The sequence below is a fragment of the Gossypium hirsutum genome, chromosome D07, assembly GCF_007990345.1.
Source record: "Gossypium hirsutum isolate 1008001.06 chromosome D07, Gossypium_hirsutum_v2.1, whole genome shotgun sequence".
In the NCBI taxonomy this organism is placed as follows: domain Eukaryota; kingdom Viridiplantae; phylum Streptophyta; class Magnoliopsida; order Malvales; family Malvaceae; genus Gossypium; species Gossypium hirsutum.
The window spans coordinates 14,351,286-14,369,321 of record NC_053443.1 but is presented as its reverse complement, the minus strand read 5'-3'; the positions used below and the strand labels follow the sequence as shown (position 1 = coordinate 14,369,321).

General features: G+C 34.1%; 1 protein-coding gene and 1 pseudogene across 1 annotated transcript; one reads left to right on the top strand and one right to left on the bottom strand.

Annotated features, from left to right (window-relative positions):
- The first annotated feature begins 1,766 nt into the window (after positions 1-1,766).
- LOC107954206 (uncharacterized) lies at positions 1,767-4,115 on the top strand. Its single transcript, XM_016889695.2, has 3 exons — positions 1,767-2,237; positions 2,547-2,589; positions 3,705-4,115. The coding sequence occupies exons 1-3, from the start codon at positions 1,806-1,808 to the stop codon at positions 3,854-3,856; spliced, it is 627 nt and encodes a 208-aa protein (XP_016745184.2). The 5' UTR covers positions 1,767-1,805; the 3' UTR covers positions 3,857-4,115.
- Positions 4,116-4,638: 523 nt separating this feature from the next.
- Positions 4,639-18,036, bottom strand: part of LOC107954205 (serine/threonine-protein kinase BSK5-like) — a 33,361-nt pseudogene continuing 19,963 nt past the window's right edge.

Below are 18,036 nucleotides of genomic sequence, written 5' to 3'. Positions count from 1 at the left end.
ATGCAAAAATGAATTTTAATATTCTATGATAAATTGGTTATAGTTATCGATGAACGCCTAGCGATTAATCTCTTATTATCTTTTTGATAACCAAGGCAAACATCATTAATTATTTTCTTTATTGATAAATAACCTTATAAAGAGCACCTAGAATTTAATTTATCAATAGCATATTAAGAATGAAGGACACCCAATTTTACCCAACAAATACACAAACACGATTTATTTAGACTAGATCATATATACACATAACATGTAATGCTTAAATAGCTTATACCCAATCATGCTATTCATCACAAATATGAAATTGACAAAGCAAATATTGTAAGTTATCGAATACGAGCTCTATGTTCAACAAACTTGAATATTTTTAATTAAAACAAAAAATATATAAATCCAAAAGAATGAGGAAAATATTAAGGACAAATTAGATCCCATAAACTTGAAGAATCAAAGGTTCAAAAATATTTTTATTCACTAATTTAAACATTAAAATTTATCAACAACCAACATATGCAACATTCTTATTTATTAAGAATATTTTAAACTATATAAAATGGTATTTAACATATGGTTGAGATTTACTTGCACAAGTGAAGAAATTATACCAAACCAATTATTTTTAAAAGTAATAATAAACTTTATTAGAAAAATATTGACATATTTATAAGATGATTGTTATTTTTAATTATAATTGTTTTTCATAAATTAATTTCTCTTTCATATTACAATTCATAAAATTATTTTGGTTATCTTTATAATAATTTTTTTATTGTTATTTTTAATTATAATTGTTTTTATAAATTAATTTATTTGTTAATACAAATTTTTATAATAAAATATTAACATATTTATTTACTATAATTATTTTAATGTAATATTTTTAAATTTAATAATAAAAAATATATATTTTATATATTACTATCGATTATAAATACTACTAGTATTGTTAATTTTTTATATTAAGATTAAGATTAAATTTAGATTTATTTTTATTTTTTTTAAAATAATTATATTTATAAACACTATTAACTCGTATATATATATATATAACAAAATAAAAGAAAAGGGGATTGGTGTATTAAAAAACGAGATAAGGCATGTACATAATAAAAATTTAATATATTGATTATAATAATACCATGTTAAATGTTTAAAATTGAAGAAACTAAATTTATTAAAAAAAGAAGAAGCAAATCCTATAATAAGTATTGCATGCTTTTAGGAGAAGTAATCTTATTGAAAAAAAATTAGGATTTAAAGTAAATCACTTAATTTTGAAAAGTTTTAAAATAGTTATTGAATTATTCAAAATTTTTTATTCAAGTTATTAAACTATTAAAATCGTTGTTATATGGCCTTCTCTGTTCGCACTGCTTGCACCAATCGAAAACTCTCTTTCTACTTCTCTTTTACAGTTTAGTTTTTTTTTATGAAACAATTTTGAACATTACAAATCTGTAAACCAAAATCCAAATAGTTTTTTTATTCGATCTTCGATACTGGTCGTTAGATTGACTTGGATTTAAGATATGTTCTACTCGTTGATGGGTATTGGTCTATCATATCTGTCATCGAATTGTCGCTTAGACCTCACTAGCTAAATTAAAAAAAAAACTTAATATCCCAATGAATTAAATAACAACTTTCGAATATTTTAATAATTTAAATGAAAACTTTCAAATAATTTAATAACTATTTTATAACCTTTTAAAATTGAGTTACCAATATATAAATTTACTACTAGCTTAGTTGCGGGATGAAATTCACCCTTCAAAAAAGAAATCTTACATACCAATAAGCGAATGCCTCTTCTAACAGTAATAAAAACGACACCGTTTGAGAATGCTCTTCTCCAACTCATTTTTTTGTACTTGAGAAAACACGCCTCATCTCCTTTCTTTCCCTTCCCCAGTCGCCCTTTACTAATACAGAGTAAAGAACAGAAACCAAAGCAAAACCCAAAAATGGCGACGGCACTCGCAAACAGAGCTGCCCAAAATCAAACTACTGGGCTATTGAGACTCTCCTTCAACTTCTTCAGAAACCTCTCAACTGCGACTTCGACAGAAAGCCCTGGCGCCTCCTCTACAGCTTCCAAAAAGCCCAAGAGAAAAAAGAAGAAGAACCTCTTCGAGGTAGCTCAGTTCTTACCCAACTGGGGGCTTGGTTACCACATGGCCAAAACTCATTGGACTGATGTTTCATATCAGATCACCAAGATCAATCTTTATAAGGTCCTCTCTTTCTCACTCTATTACTCCTCCTAGGAAAAAAACAAGAAACAAATTTCGGGTTGGTTTTCTAAAAGTGATTCATTTATATCTAAAAGGAATGATTCTTGAACCATTGGTGTTTTGTTTTTACTGAGATATGTGAAGAGCTGATGGGGTTAAATGGTTCTATCCGGTGTTCTGAGCACAATGTATTGGTTTTTTTAATAATAAGGTTGTTGACGAAAAAAAAACTAGGGGTTTAGTTGATTATGCAATTCTTACTATTGTTGGTCTGTTCTTAGGGTTTATTTGGTTTGTGCTTGTTTGCAGGATGGAAGGCATGGCAAGGCATGGGGAGTGGTCCACAAAGACGGTTAGTAACTCATATAAATAGTTTATTTTGCTACATGGAGTAAGATATTGGTTTGAATTTTAGGACTTAAGCTTTTGGTATTGTTATGCTCATTATTGGTGTCACTTAATGTTGGTGATATTTTCCATTTCGATTAAAAAGATGCTTGGTATTTTATTGCCTATCTCAGTGCTCAGTGCATCCTTAACTATTGTTGAATAAGTTTATAATTTTCTCTTCGAGTCTCACTCCTGTTGTATTTTGATATTTACTTTTTTGGTAGTTTATGAATTTTAGTCCGTCTCGCTTCTGATACATGGCTGGAGAAACACTGATTTTGCACTGAATTAGGAGCAGCATAAATGAATACTGATTTGCTTGGGGAAGAGAGAGGCAGAACAGTGAGCTGAATAATGTTGAACATGTCGAAAAATGACTTAAGAGTGTTGCAGAAAGCAACAAAAAATTCTGTAGGTTGGGAGGTGCATCTGTGTACTTAGAAGACACTAATTCATTAAGAAAACAAAAAAGTTACTGAAACTTAAACATTGTGCCAAATATTGGCTAAGATCATTGACTGAAAGACAAGTGGAGTGGCAAAGGACATGTGTTCAAGTCTTTAGTTGACTCCAGCCTCGGGTTCGCTATTTGGACAACCCCCACCCCCTATCCCTTATCAATATATATATATAATGGGCTAAGATCAGAAGAGGTCAATTATATGGTTCATTGCTGCTTTAAAGATCAAGATGATTGCTACAGCTAGGCAATCTTAATGTCAATGTAGAAGGTAGGAAATGGTAGAGTTTGTGTAGAAGAGAGTTCAAAGGAGACTAGATTCTGATAGATGCTTCTTGTTTATGGTTAAAAACGACTGATGTTATTTGTCGAAATGGGCATAACGAGATTGAATGGGCTATCATACAGTGTGTTGCTATACTTGATGACCATTTGCAATGTCCTAGACCCATGTTAGAAAACTGGTAATTCCTGGACTGATTTAACTACTGCAATGATAACTCTGGAAGAATAGATGTTATTTCTGCATTTGACGGTTTTTGCTATCTGATTAGATTTCTCTATCTGCAATTAACTGTTAAATGTGGTTTAGTTGATATTATTGATGCCTAATGCAGGTGCTCCAGCTGCAGATGCTCCGAAAAAAATAAGTGGAGTTCACAAACGCTGTTGGAGATACATTCCGCATCTGTCCAAACCTAGAGATACCGCACCAACCTTGATGAAACCAACAGAAAATGCCCCAAAGGCTGAATCTGAACTAGCTTGATGCATTGCCGTAAATTATAGATGCTGGTAACATGATTTTGCATTGTTGGCTCATCCTTTGCAGTCAGTAGGCATGTTGTTATTTTCAGATTTGGTAGGGCTTTACGGTTCATTTCTCAATCCACTTGATCTTTCACGCACCAACAACTTTGTGCTTTAAACCTACTCAACTTTTACTGGCACAAAGATAAATCCATAGTCAGACCTAAAAGTTTTGTGAACGAGTTGCATTTATTTAATAGTTCTCTCCCTTGTTTGAAGCAGCATTCTGCTTAGTTTTCTGCTTTCATTTTGTGCATGACTTATTTTTTCGGTTTTCATGACTATTGGGTATTGACAGGCCATGAATGGTCGAATGGTCTTGAATATTGCCTGATTTCACAATATTACCAAGTTGGTTCCCATTCTTAGAAATGTATGGATCCTAGTAGGAACATTAATTGCAATAAAAGGTAGCCATAAGACCTGGAAATGAAAGGTAGTATCGTATTGAAAATTTTAGATAGACCAGTCTTTTAAGGGTCGTATGCAATGTTAGTTGCAAAATAACAGTTTCATTCTGTTTTCTCCTCATAGAATAGGTTATTAGTTACTCAGTATGCAAAGACAATGCCTGCTATTTGAAAGTGAATAATCTCAATTCATCACAGTAATCTTTAATCGATCAGTGGATACATGGACGATTCTTCGATAATTGATATGCAGATCTCCTTGACATGTTATTATCTTAAAATAAAATGGATAATATAAAAGTGAAAGGGAGTTAAAAAAACCTATACACTTTCAGCTATGCTTTCTGGCTTCCAAGTCAGTACCATCTTTGAGGGTTTCCAGGGCATCTTTGTCCATCCCAAGGCTAAACAAAGCAGCAGCTTGGAGATAAAATGCCGTTGGCCACTCCGGAGATATTACCTGCGCTTGCATGGCATCTCCCAAGTGCTTCCTGTGGCATGTCAAAAAGCATATAGCATAAGCAGCGTCTGGCAAACACAGTTGGTGATACCATCATCCCTCCAATGAACTGTAGACAAGATCAATCACGTTTTAAGTGTTGAAATCATTGTCTGATTTTGATTGCAGATAACAAAATGGTTCTGAAGAATGCTAGATTTGAAAATAAAATACTTACATGGGTGTAGCATTCAATGGCTGTTTCAAACTCTTTTGCTCGAAAAGCTGTATCTCCACGTTTTTTCGAATTCAGAGTTTCCTGTATCTGATCCGTCCACATTTGGAAAGAAAGCTGCAAAGCAGAAACAAACAAACGCCACTTAGCACAAAACAATTCAGGTTTATAAATAAAGGGTTGAATATGAGTACGTGTCTGGTACATGTATGTTTATTTATTTTTTATGGAAGATTTTTGGATGTTATATCCTTATATAGCGAAGTTCAATATGTTTCGGGGTACTTAAAGAAAAATGAAGAGTAATAAAGACCAAAAACATGATACTTCTAGAGTTTATGTGTTATATCAATGCACCAATGAGCCATCAACTTGCTTTTTCTCTTCACTATTTTTACTCCGACTCAGATTTGAACAAAATAAAAAGTAAAGATTGCTACCCTCATTTGCAACCCCCTCATCATCTTTGTATCCATTCTTCTCCAACATTTCATGTATTGCTGTAAGATCCATTCTGGAACATGCTTCGCCCAGAGGTGTTAATATTTTTTGTTGCGAGGACAGCGTTCCATGTGGAATGCCCATCAAAACATGTGATGGGACCTGTTAAGTAATACAGGTAATTTAACTAATCATAATATACTTATGAACAGCAGAACAATGAAAGTAAGTTCAACAGTCATTTTTCAGAACTTAAAAGGAAAAGTTACACTTCTTGATCCCTATCATAAAGCTTTAAGCTAGCAAGTAACTAATTTTCAATATCTGCTACAGCAACTCCATTGTTGGAAAAATGTAAGTGAAATCACTTTGCAGTAATAAGACATAGCTTTGTTTCTACTTAAAAGTATTAATACTTTTGGTATGGACTTATATAAAATAAAAGTTGGATACAAGAAATAGGTGAAGATAATGGGGAAAAAATTTGAGCATACCTCAGTTTCCTTCTGAATTGGAGTTAGAGCAGTTACAAGAGACTTCACGTTTGGCCTCTCACGAGGTTCATACTGCAAACATCGTGAAGCTAACCGCACTAATTCAGTTCCATCATCATTTGAAAAATGACCCTCCAGACATGAGTCCATTAGCATCAGAAAGTTCTTCCCACGTATCAGGTCAAGTGCCTGCATTATGATAAAGATCCAACACTCGAGCATTTTAAATTATTGTATAAGCTCAATTTTTTAACCGAGGCCCATTACCTAATAACCAAACTCAACACTAACCCAATACCCAATACCCAGAACCACTTAGACCTTACCCATCAGCCCAAACCCGAATGGCCCAATACAAACCCGAAGCCCAATTTAACCTAGGCCCAATTCCCCCCCCAAAAATCTGCCTAGGGTTTCAGAGATTGAAACCCTAGGCGCCGCATCTGCTGACTCTAGGGCTTCTGTCGCCGCCGCCGGACGTCCCATCCGCACCAACTCCACCGCCACTGTCCCATCGTCCCACTTGCACCGCCACCTGCAAACACGCAAGAAACAGTAGCAACCAGGAAAGAAAAATCATAAAGAAATAATGTAAACAGACTATAAAAACGGAGGATCCCCACTGTCAAGGGGTTCGGTTTTGGATTCTCAGTTCTTTTTTTCTTTTTGTAACGTTTTCACAAGAAATAAAAACATCAAAGGTGATTTCGCCACTTGATTTCTCTGTTTTTTTTTATTTCGCAAGTTTTTTTTTTATTTATTTTCGATTTATTTCTCTAAAAAAAAAAAAAGGGCGAAAGGGGTACCTTTTGTTCGCGTCGCACCGCGCCGGAGGGGGAAAAAGGCGAAGGGTTTTGGCTCATTTTCGAGTCTTTGGCCTCCTTTTTTATGATCCCCGACCCCAGATTTGTGGCCTAGAAGCAACGTGCTTCAAAAAGGGGACCAAAAGGTCCGATTTTGGGCCTCCGACCACCACCCGTGGCGGGGTATACGGTGGCCCTCGGCCGGACCTGAGGCCGGAGAAAAGGGGGGCTTAGAGAGATTTCTCTCAGTTTTTTTTAACAGAAGGGTGAAAATGAAAATTTTTAACAAAATTTCGGCTTTTATGGCCTTTATGAAACGACGCCGTTTTTGGCCCCCAGGATCCGCGCGTCGACCTGACCCGACCCGGAGGGTCCGCGCGTTTTTGCAAAATGGGATATTTGCGCAGCAGATCCCTCCGCCTTTACGCTCCGCTTCAATGTGGTATTTTGCTTTTCCTGAATTTGGCCACAATATTTTGATGGTTGTTTCAATCTGGCCCAGAAACCATGCGCCGCAGAACGGCGCCGTTCAATTAATAGGGATAATTTCCTGATTGGCTATTCTTTTTTTCGCGCGCTGTAATACCCCTAACCCATATCCGTCGCCGGATTAGGATTAAGGAGTGATACTAAATATTGAAACATTACACTTAACAGAATGAACCAAATATCAAGCTGTATATAAATATGTGTCTTGAATATGTAAATATATATATTTAAGATCCTAATTTATTTCACCTAATTATCAAAAAAAAATTATTCGCCAAAAATATAAGTAATTAACAATCCACACTAAGTATCAATCATGCTTTATTAATTAATAATTTTATATCATTCAAACACTTTAAACATTTTAAGAATTAACATTTATCATTACATATCATATGCCGAGCCAATATTAAAACTACTATTTGCATACATTTATTTCATTAATAAATGATTAACTATGTAACATACTACAGCCATAAAGAACCAACCCTGTTTTGGACAGCAATTATTCAACAAATTGGACAGCAATAATATGCTCAAAATGGACAGCATTATACATCAAATTAGACAGCTTAAATATACTCAAAATTGGACAGCATTATACATCAAATTAGACAGCTTAAATATACTCATAATCGGACAGCATTATACATTAAAATGGACAGCATCAATACACTCAAAATTGGACAGCATCATACATTAAAATGGACAGCATTAGTACAGTCAAAATTGGACAGCATTATACATTAAAATGGACAGCATCAATACATTCAAAATTGGACAGCATTATACATTAAAATGGACAGCATCAATATACTCAAAATGGACATCAAATTTGGCAGCTTTAAATTGCTTTAATTGAATAGCATTATACATCAAATTATAACACAAAAATGTACCTACTTTCTCACTACCGTTATGTGCTCATATGACCTTGACAACTTGCACCATATTATACACTATTAACCTTTAATTTTGTACCTAATTTACATGCTTAATATGCATACACTAAATCAAACCTGTACCACACAATCGGTCATCACATCTTTAAAAAGAAAATAATTATTGAACTTATATCTAAGCCAAAAATATACATTATCTAAATCTAATTAATCATGCACATGATACATAAGCATATACCCCAAGTTGTCCATTAACTATATGTATCAAAATCAAATTCAAACAAAAAGAGATAAGCCATTTTCGCATGGCTTTTAATTACACTAACACATTGGTTTCAAAATCAACATTTTTAACTATGCTATACATGCCATATACTTGAAAACAATTTAGCAAAATACCAAAAGGAGACATCGATAGTGTGATGAACTTAGCTGATGATCCCCGAACACGTAGCGATCACCAAAATCTATACATCAAAACAATAATCCAACACATTGTAAGCTAATTTAGCTTAGTAAGTTACAAGCAAATAAACTCTACAATTTAACTTAACATCTAGAATAATATTTAACCAATTCATACTTCTAAATCATCTTACCTTTAGCTTACCATAGCATAATATAATTATTCACTTCATACTATGATTTAACAAAAATCAATATAATAACACAACTATAAGCATTTCTTCAAATTTAAGTACAAGGCCAAGTATATTATGCATTTTATTATCATAAAATATAATGAATCATCTTAAATAAATATGATTCCAATTATAATCACCACCTAGGTTTGATACTTACAAAAATTAATCTTGAATACCACCAAAATAATTATTACTCACTTTGTTACTCATGATTTCTCGATAAGTCAAATACTCGATATTAATAATCTTTCGAAAATATTTAATAAGTACGCACACTTAGTGCTTAATAATCAAACTCGCACACTTAGTGCTTTACATTATACTCGCACACTTAGTGCATTTCAATTAAACTCGCACACTTAGTGCTAATCTCATTATCGTTTATTTTTATACTCGCACACTTAGTGTTGGAGGTCAACAACTCAATACGATATATTTCAAAAATCGTATCACTACATATATATCAATTCAATTCAACATAATTACGTAGATGTTAAGATAATTTAAAACGACACAAATATGTATGCTTAATAACTTACCTCGGATATCGTCGACTAATAAATCGGCTACTCAACTACCTTTGATTTCCCCCGATCTAAATCTGATTTCTTGGTTTCTTGATCTAAACATATTCAAATAAATCTCATTTAAACATATTTTCATTCAATTTAGTCTAAGAACACATAAATGGGCAAATTACATTTTTACCCCTAATATTTCACATTTTCACAATTTAGTCCTTTTTGCTCAAAAGACAAGATACACAAAATTTGACTACACTCCTTAAGGGCCGAATATTCCTAGTGTCCATACAAACCCTCACATTTCATTTATTTCACATTTTAGTCCCTCAAAAATTTTATTTTTACAACTTAACCCTAATTACTCAAATTCATCAAAAATTCAAAGACAAAGCATGTTAATCTTTCACATATCTTTCATATTTCATCATCAACTATCACAAGCTCAAGCATTCATCAATGGCATTTCTCAAATCATCAACAATTCACAAAATTAAGACATGGGTTTTGAAGTATTCAAAGCAACGATCACAAAAACGTAAAAATTATCAAAAACTAAAATCAAACTAACCTTGAATTGAAATCCCTAAGATGGCCGAATGCTAAAGCTTGAAGAACAAAGTTTCTTTCTTTTTGTTTTCGGTGATACAAACAATGAAGAAAAAAAACTTATTTCTTTTATGTTTTAATGATATAATAATATAGTATTATACTATTACTATTATAACTTTTATATTTAATATATAAAAACTATATATTAACTATCATTGCCGTCCACTATCTTTTAAAATGGGCTAATTGCCCTTTAAGAACCTCATATTTAAAAGCCACCATCAAATAAGCACTTTACACCTTAATAATCAAACTTCACATTTTATGCAATTTGATACTTTTGTCAATTAAACACATAAACAACAAAATTAATTCACGAAACTTTCACACATTTAAATTCACACATCATAAACACACAAAATAATATTAAAATATTTTTCAGACTCGGATTTGTGGTCCCGAAACCACTATTCTGATTAGGGTCAAAATTGGGCTGTTACAACTCCCCCCCTTAAAAATTTTCGTCCCCGAAAATCTTACCAGTGAATATGTTCAGATAACGTTCTTTCATTGCGCCTTCCAGCTCCCAAGTTGCCTCTTCAACCCCGTGTTTATGCCATAGCACTTTCACTAACGGAATTTTCTTATTTCGCAGTTTTTTAACTTCGTGAGCCAGAACGCGAACCGGTTCTTCTTCATATGACATATCAAAGTTAATTTCAATCTCGGTCGGACTAATCACGTGCGAAGGATCGGATCTGTATCTACGAAGCATCGAAACATGGAATACATTGTGAATCTTTTCTAACTCAGGTGGCAACAACAATCTATAAGCAACCGAGCCGATACGCTCTATAATCTCATACGGTCCAATGAATCTCGGACTTAATTTGCCTTTGCGACCAAATCTGAGTATTTTCTTCCACGGTGAGACTTTCAAAAACACTTTGTCCCCGATCTGAAATTCTATATCCTTTCTTTTCAAATCCGCATAGGATTTCTGACGATCCGATGCTGATTTCAGACTGTCCCGAATCACTTTCACTTTCTGTTCAGTCTCTTTAATCAAATCGACCCCGTGTATCTTATTTTCACTGAGCTCAGTCCAATACAATGGAGTACGACATTTACGACCGTGCAAAGCCTCGTAAGGTGCCATTTTGATACTAGATTGAAAGCTATTATTATAAGAAAATTCAATCAAAGGTAAGTATCGTTCCCACGTACCTTCAAACTCAAGAATGCAACATCTCAACATATCCTCAAGTATCTGAATGATTCGCTCAGATTAACCATCTGTTTGCGGATGGAAAGCTGTGCTAAAATGTAGTTTCGTACCTAAAGCATCTTGTAATTTCCTCCAAAACCGCGATGTAAATCTCGGGTCTCTGTCCGAAACAATAGAAATAGGTATACCATGCAACCTCACAATTTGTGAAACATACAATTCCGCGAGTTTATCGAGCGAAAAATCTGTGCGAATCGGAATAAAGTGTGTCGATTTTGTCAATCTATCAACAATAACCCAGATTGCATCTTTCTTGCTCGGTGTCAACGGTAAACCGGATACAAAATCCATCGTGACTCTATCCCATTTCCATTCAGGTATCATGATCGGTTGAAGCAACCCAGATGGTACCTGATGCTCGGCTTTAACTTGCTGACAAATTAAACATTTCGAAACAAAGTCAGAAATGTCTCGTTTCATACCATGCCGCCAATAGTGCTGTTTCAGGTCGTTGTACATTTTCGTACTGCCCGGATGAATAGAAAATCGACTATTATAAGCTTCATTCAAAATCACCTGAATTAACTTCGAATTTCTCGGAATACATAATCGGTTTCTGAATCTCAAACAATCCTCAGCATCAATTAGAAACTCTGAATCAACATTTAAGTCACACTGAGCTCGTTTTGCGATTAAATCATCATCAGCTTTCTGAGCTTCACAAATCTATTGAACAAGTAACGGTTTGCTTTCAATTCAGCTACTATCGCACCATCATCAGATATAGCCATATGTGTGTTCATTGCACGCAAAGCAAATAGTGATTTTTGACTTAAGGCATCAGCAACAACATTAGCCTTTCCCGGATGATAGTCAATCACAAGCTCGTAATCTTTTAGCAATTCTAACCATTGACGCTGTCTCAAATTTAGATCTTTCTGAGTCATCAATTAGTTCAGGCTTTTGTGATCGGAATAAACATGACATTTTTTGCCTAACAGATAGTGGCGCCATATTTTCAATGCAAATACAATAGCGGCCAATTCCAAATCGTGCGTCGGATAGTTCTTTTCATGCGGCTTTAACTGTCTCGAGGCATAGGCTACAACTTTGCCTTCCTACATCAAAACACAGCCCAAACCATTTAAAGATGCATCACTATAGATAACAAACTCTTTACCTGATTCTGGCTGAACTAATACTGGAGCTTCGGTCAAAAGAGCTTTCAACTGATTGAAACTTTTTTGGCACTTTTCTGACCACTCAAACTTAACGTATTTCTGTAGTAGCTTTGTCATCGGGGTCGCAATCATAGAGAATCCTTTTACGAACCGTCTATAATAACCGGCAAGTCCTAGAAAACTTCGAACTTCCGAAACATTTCTCGGAGGTTTCCAATCAAGTATAGCCGAAATCTTGCTTGAAGCAACCCGAATACCTGATGCCGATATAACATGGCCCAAGAAATTGACTTCACGCAACCAAAACTCACATTTACTGAATTTTGCATACAACTGTTTATCTCGTAAAGTCTGTAACACAAGTCTCAAATGTTCGACATGCTCTGCCTCATCACGGGAGTAGATCAGAATATCATCTATGAATACCACTACAAACTGATCCAGATACTGCCTAAAGATCCGATTCATCAAGTCCATGAAAATAGCAGGTGCATTAGTAAGTCCAAAAGGCATAACCAAAAACTCATAATGTTCATACCTCGTTCGGAAAGTAGTCTTTGGCACATCAGAGTCTTTAACTCGCAACTGATAGTAGCTTGATCTTAGATTTATCTTCGAAAACACAGTAGCCCCTTTTAATTGATCGAACAAATTATCAATCCGTGGTAACGGATACTTATTCTTTATTGTCACCTTATTAAGATGCCGGTAATCAATGCACATTCTCATCGTTCCGTCTTTCTTTTTCACAAATAGAACTTGTGCACCCTAAGGAGAGAAACTCGGTCGTGCGAAACCCTTATCAGTCAACTCTTGCAACTGTGCTTTCAGTTCTTTTAATTCGGTCGGTGCCATATGGTATGGAGCTATCGAAATTGGAGTCGTCCCCGGTACTAACTCAATACCAAACTCTACTTCTCGAATAGGTGGTAAACCCGGTAATTCTTCAGGGAACACATCTGGATACTCACATACAATAGGTACTGATTCGATCTTCTTTTCTATCACTTTACTATCAAGAACATATGCAAGATAAGCTTCACAACCTTTTCTCACATACTTCTGAGCCAACATAGAGGATATCATCGCCGATAAACCATTCAGATCATTAGATTCAATCCGAATAATCTCGTCATTTAGGCATCTTAAATCAATAATCTTCCTTTTGCAGTTAACCACAGCATCGTGTAAAGTCAACCAGTCCATACCTAAAATTATATCGAACTCGTCAAATGGCAACAACATCAAATCAGCCGTAAAACACAAATCTCGTATCATCAACGGATAATTCTTACACACTTTGTCAACCAACACACACCGGCCTAGGGGGTTTGATACTCTAATCACAAATTCAGTAGACTCAACAGGCAAAGTCTTACTGAATGCTAAAATTTCACACACATATGAATGAGTCGAACCAGGATCAATCAGTGCAATAACATTAGTATTATAGAGAGTGAAAGTATCAGTGATAACGTCTGGGGATAAAGCCTCCTCACGTGTGCGAATGGCATAGGCTCTGGCAGGTGCGCGAGCCTCAGATCTAACAGCTGTATCTTTAGTACCTCTCTGACTAGCACTCACATTACCCGTGTTTCTGGGTGGTCTACCCCGAGCTGCTGTGTTGCCCAATCTTTTATTCTGAGTCAAATTTCGATCCGCAAACTCTGGGCACTCCCGAATAAAATGATCTTTCGATCCACATTTATAGCAAACTCGATTGTTGTACTTGCCCCAACACTCACCAACATGTCTCCTACCACACTGCTGACACTCAGGTTTATTCAGTCGGGTATTACCAACACTAGCAACTGAGGTGGCTCTTGAACTCATTGGTGATCGTTCTTGTATAGAAAGCCCGGCAGTAGCCTTAGATTGGCTACTAATATCTCTGAACTTCTTTGTTGCCGTCTGGAAAGTTTTACTTGCTGATCTCTTGCGAAAACCACTAGCTTCAAACTCAGCTTTTCTTTTCCCTTTGCTGAGTTCTTCAGCCTTGCAAGCTCGCTCGACGAGTACTACGAACTCTTTTATTTCGAGTATGCCTACAAGTAATTTTATGTCTTCATTCAGCCCTTTCTCGAATCTTTTACACATAGCAGTCTCGGTCGCAACACACTCTCGGGCATATCGGCTGAGTCTCACAAACTCGCGCTCATAATCAGATACGGTCATACGACCCTGCTTTAGCTCGAGAAATTCTTTGCGTTTCTGATCAATGAATCGCTGACTGATATACTTTTTGCGAAATTCTGTCTGAAAGAAATCCCAAGTGACACGCTCTTTTGGAACAATCGAAATTAAAGTGTTCCACCAATAGTAAGCTGAATCCCGTAACAAAGATATCGCACATTTTAGGCACTCATCAGACGTACAGAATAATTCATCGAAGACGCGAATGGTATTATCGAGCCAAAATTTAGCCCGTTCAGCATCATCACTAGCTGTGGCCCTAAATTCTTCAGCTCCATATTTTCTTATTTTATCAACAGGAGGTTTATTCAATCTCATAGGATCGATAGTCGGAGGTACCACAGGCATTGGAAATGGGTTAATCGGGGTCGGAGGTTGTTGAACAGCCGGATTTGTCCGGATATATTGAGTAAACCATTTATTCATCATAGTATAAAAGGCTTGTTTAGTCTCATCAGCATGGTTACTCGTATTCGGTCGAGAATCAACCGGCTCTGTCCCTTGCACGGGAGCAGGGGCTACACTCTCGACATCATCCGCTACAGTTCGATCGGTATCCATTACTATATGAAAACACATTTGTAAATGTCAGAAGTCATCACACTATCTCAATATAAAATATGGCATGTATAGCTAGACTCATACGCGCTACGTTAGTCCTAGAATCGACTAAACCGTAGCTCTGATACCAAAATAAAATGTAATACCCCTAACCCATATCCGTCGCCGGATTAGGATTAAGGAGTGATACTAAATATTGAAACATTACACTTAACAGAATGAACCAAATATCAAGCTGTATATAAATATGTGTCTTGAATATGTAAATATATATATTTAAGATCCTAATTTATTTCACCTAATTATCAAAAAAAAATTATTCGCCAAAAATATAAGTAATTAACAATCCACACTAAGTATCAATCATGCTTTATTAATTAATAATTTTATATCATTCAAACACTTTAAACATTTTAAGAATTAACATTTATCATTACATATCATATGCCGAGCCAATATTAAAACTACTATTTGCATACATTTATTTCATTAATAAATGATTAACTATGTAACATACTACAGCCATAAAGAACCAACCCTGTTTTGGACAGCAATTATTCAACAAATTGGACAGCAATAATATGCTCAAAATGGACAGCATTATACATCAAATTAGACAGCTTAAATATACTCAAAATTGGACATCATTATACATCAAATTAGACAGCTTAAATATACTCATAATCGGACAGCATTATACATTAAAATGGACAGCATCAATACACTCAAAATTGGACAGCATCATACATTAAAATGGACAGCATTAGTACAGTCAAAATTGGACAGCATTATACATTAAAATGGACAGCATCAATACATTCAAAATTGGACAGCATTATACATTAAAATGGACAGCATCAATATACTCAAAATGGACATCAAATTTGGCAGCTTTAAATTGCTTTAATTGAATAGCATTATACATCAAATTATAACACAAAAATGTACCTACTTTCTCACTACCGTTATGTGCTCATATGACCTTGACAACTTGCACCATATTATACACTATTAACCTTTAATTTTGTACCTAATTTACATGCTTAATATGCATACACTAAATCAAACCTGTACCACACAATCGGTCATCACATCTTTAAAAAGAAAATAATTATTGAACTTATATCTAAGCCAAAAATATACATTATCTAAATCTAATTAATCATGCACATGATACATAAGCATATACCCCAAGTTGTCCATTAACTATATGTATCAAAATCAAATTCAAACAAAAAGAGATAAGCCATTTTCGCATGGCTTTTAATTACACTAACACATTGGTTTCAAAATCAACATTTTTAACTATGCTATACATGCCATATACTTGAAAACAATTTAGCAAAATACCAAAAGGAGACATCGATAGTGTGATGAACTTAGCTGATGATCCCCGAACACGTAGCGATCACCAAAATCTATACATCAAAACAATAATCCAACACATTGTAAGCTAATTTAGCTTAGTAAGTTACAAGCAAATAAACTCTACAATTTAACTTAACATCTAGAATAATATTTAACCAATTCATACTTCTAAATCATCTTACCTTTAGCTTACCATAGCATAATATAATTATTCACTTCATACTATGATTTAACAAAAATCAATATAATAACACAACTATAAGCATTTCTTCAAATTTAAGTACAAGGCCAAGTATATTATGCATTTTATTATCATAAAATATAATGAATCATCTTAAATAAATATGATTCCAATTATAATCACCACCTAGGTTTGATACTTACAAAAATTAATCTTGAATACCACCAAAATAATTATTACTCACTTTGTTACTCATGATTTCTCGATAAGTCAAATACTCGATATTAATAATCTTTCGAAAATATTTAATAAGTACGCACACTTAGTGCTTAATAATCAAACTCGCACACTTAGTGCTTTACATTATACTCGCACACTTAGTGCATTTCAATTAAACTCGCACACTTAGTGCTAATCTCATTATCGTTTATTTTTATACTCGCACACTTAGTGTTGGAGGTCAACAACTCAATACGATATATTTCAAAAATCGTATCACTACATATATATCAATTCAATTCAACATAATTACGTAGATGTTAAGATAATTTAAAACGACACAAATATGTATGCTTAATAACTTACCTCGGATATCGTCGACTAATAAATCGGCTACTCAACTACCTTTGATTTCCCCCGATCTAAATCTGATTTCTTGGTTTCTTGATCTAAACATATTCAAATAAATCTCATTTAAACATATTTTCATTCAATTTAGTCTAAGAACACATAAATGGGCAAATTACATTTTTACCCCTAATATTTCACATTTTCACAATTTAGTCCTTTTTGCTCAAAAGACAAGATACACAAAATTTGACTACACTCCTTAAGGGCCGAATATTCCTAGTGTCCATACAAACCCTCACATTTCATTTATTTCACATTTTAGTCCCTCAAAAATTTTATTTTTACAACTTAACCCTAATTACTCAAATTCATCAAAAATTCAAAGACAAAGCATGTTAATCTTTCACATATCTTTCATATTTCATCATCAACTATCACAAGCTCAAGCATTCATCAATGGCATTTCTCAAATCATCAACAATTCACAAAATTAAGACATGGGTTTTGAAGTATTCAAAGCAACGATCACAAAAACGTAAAAATTATCAAAAACTAAAATCAAACTAACCTTGAATTGAAATCCCTAAGATGGCCGAATGCTAAAGCTTGAAGAACAAAGTTTCTTTCTTTTTGTTTTCGGTGATACAAACAATGAAGAAAAAAAACTTATTTCTTTTATGTTTTAATGATATAATAATATAATATTATACTATTACTATTATAAATTTTATATTTAATATATAAAAACTATATATTAACTATCATTGCCGTCCACTATCTTTTAAAATGGGCTAATTGCCCTTTAAGAACCTCATATTTAAAAGCCACCATCAAATAAGCACTTTACACCTTAATAATCAAACTTCACATTTTATGCAATTTGATACTTTTGTCAATTAAACACATAAACAACAAAATTAATTCACG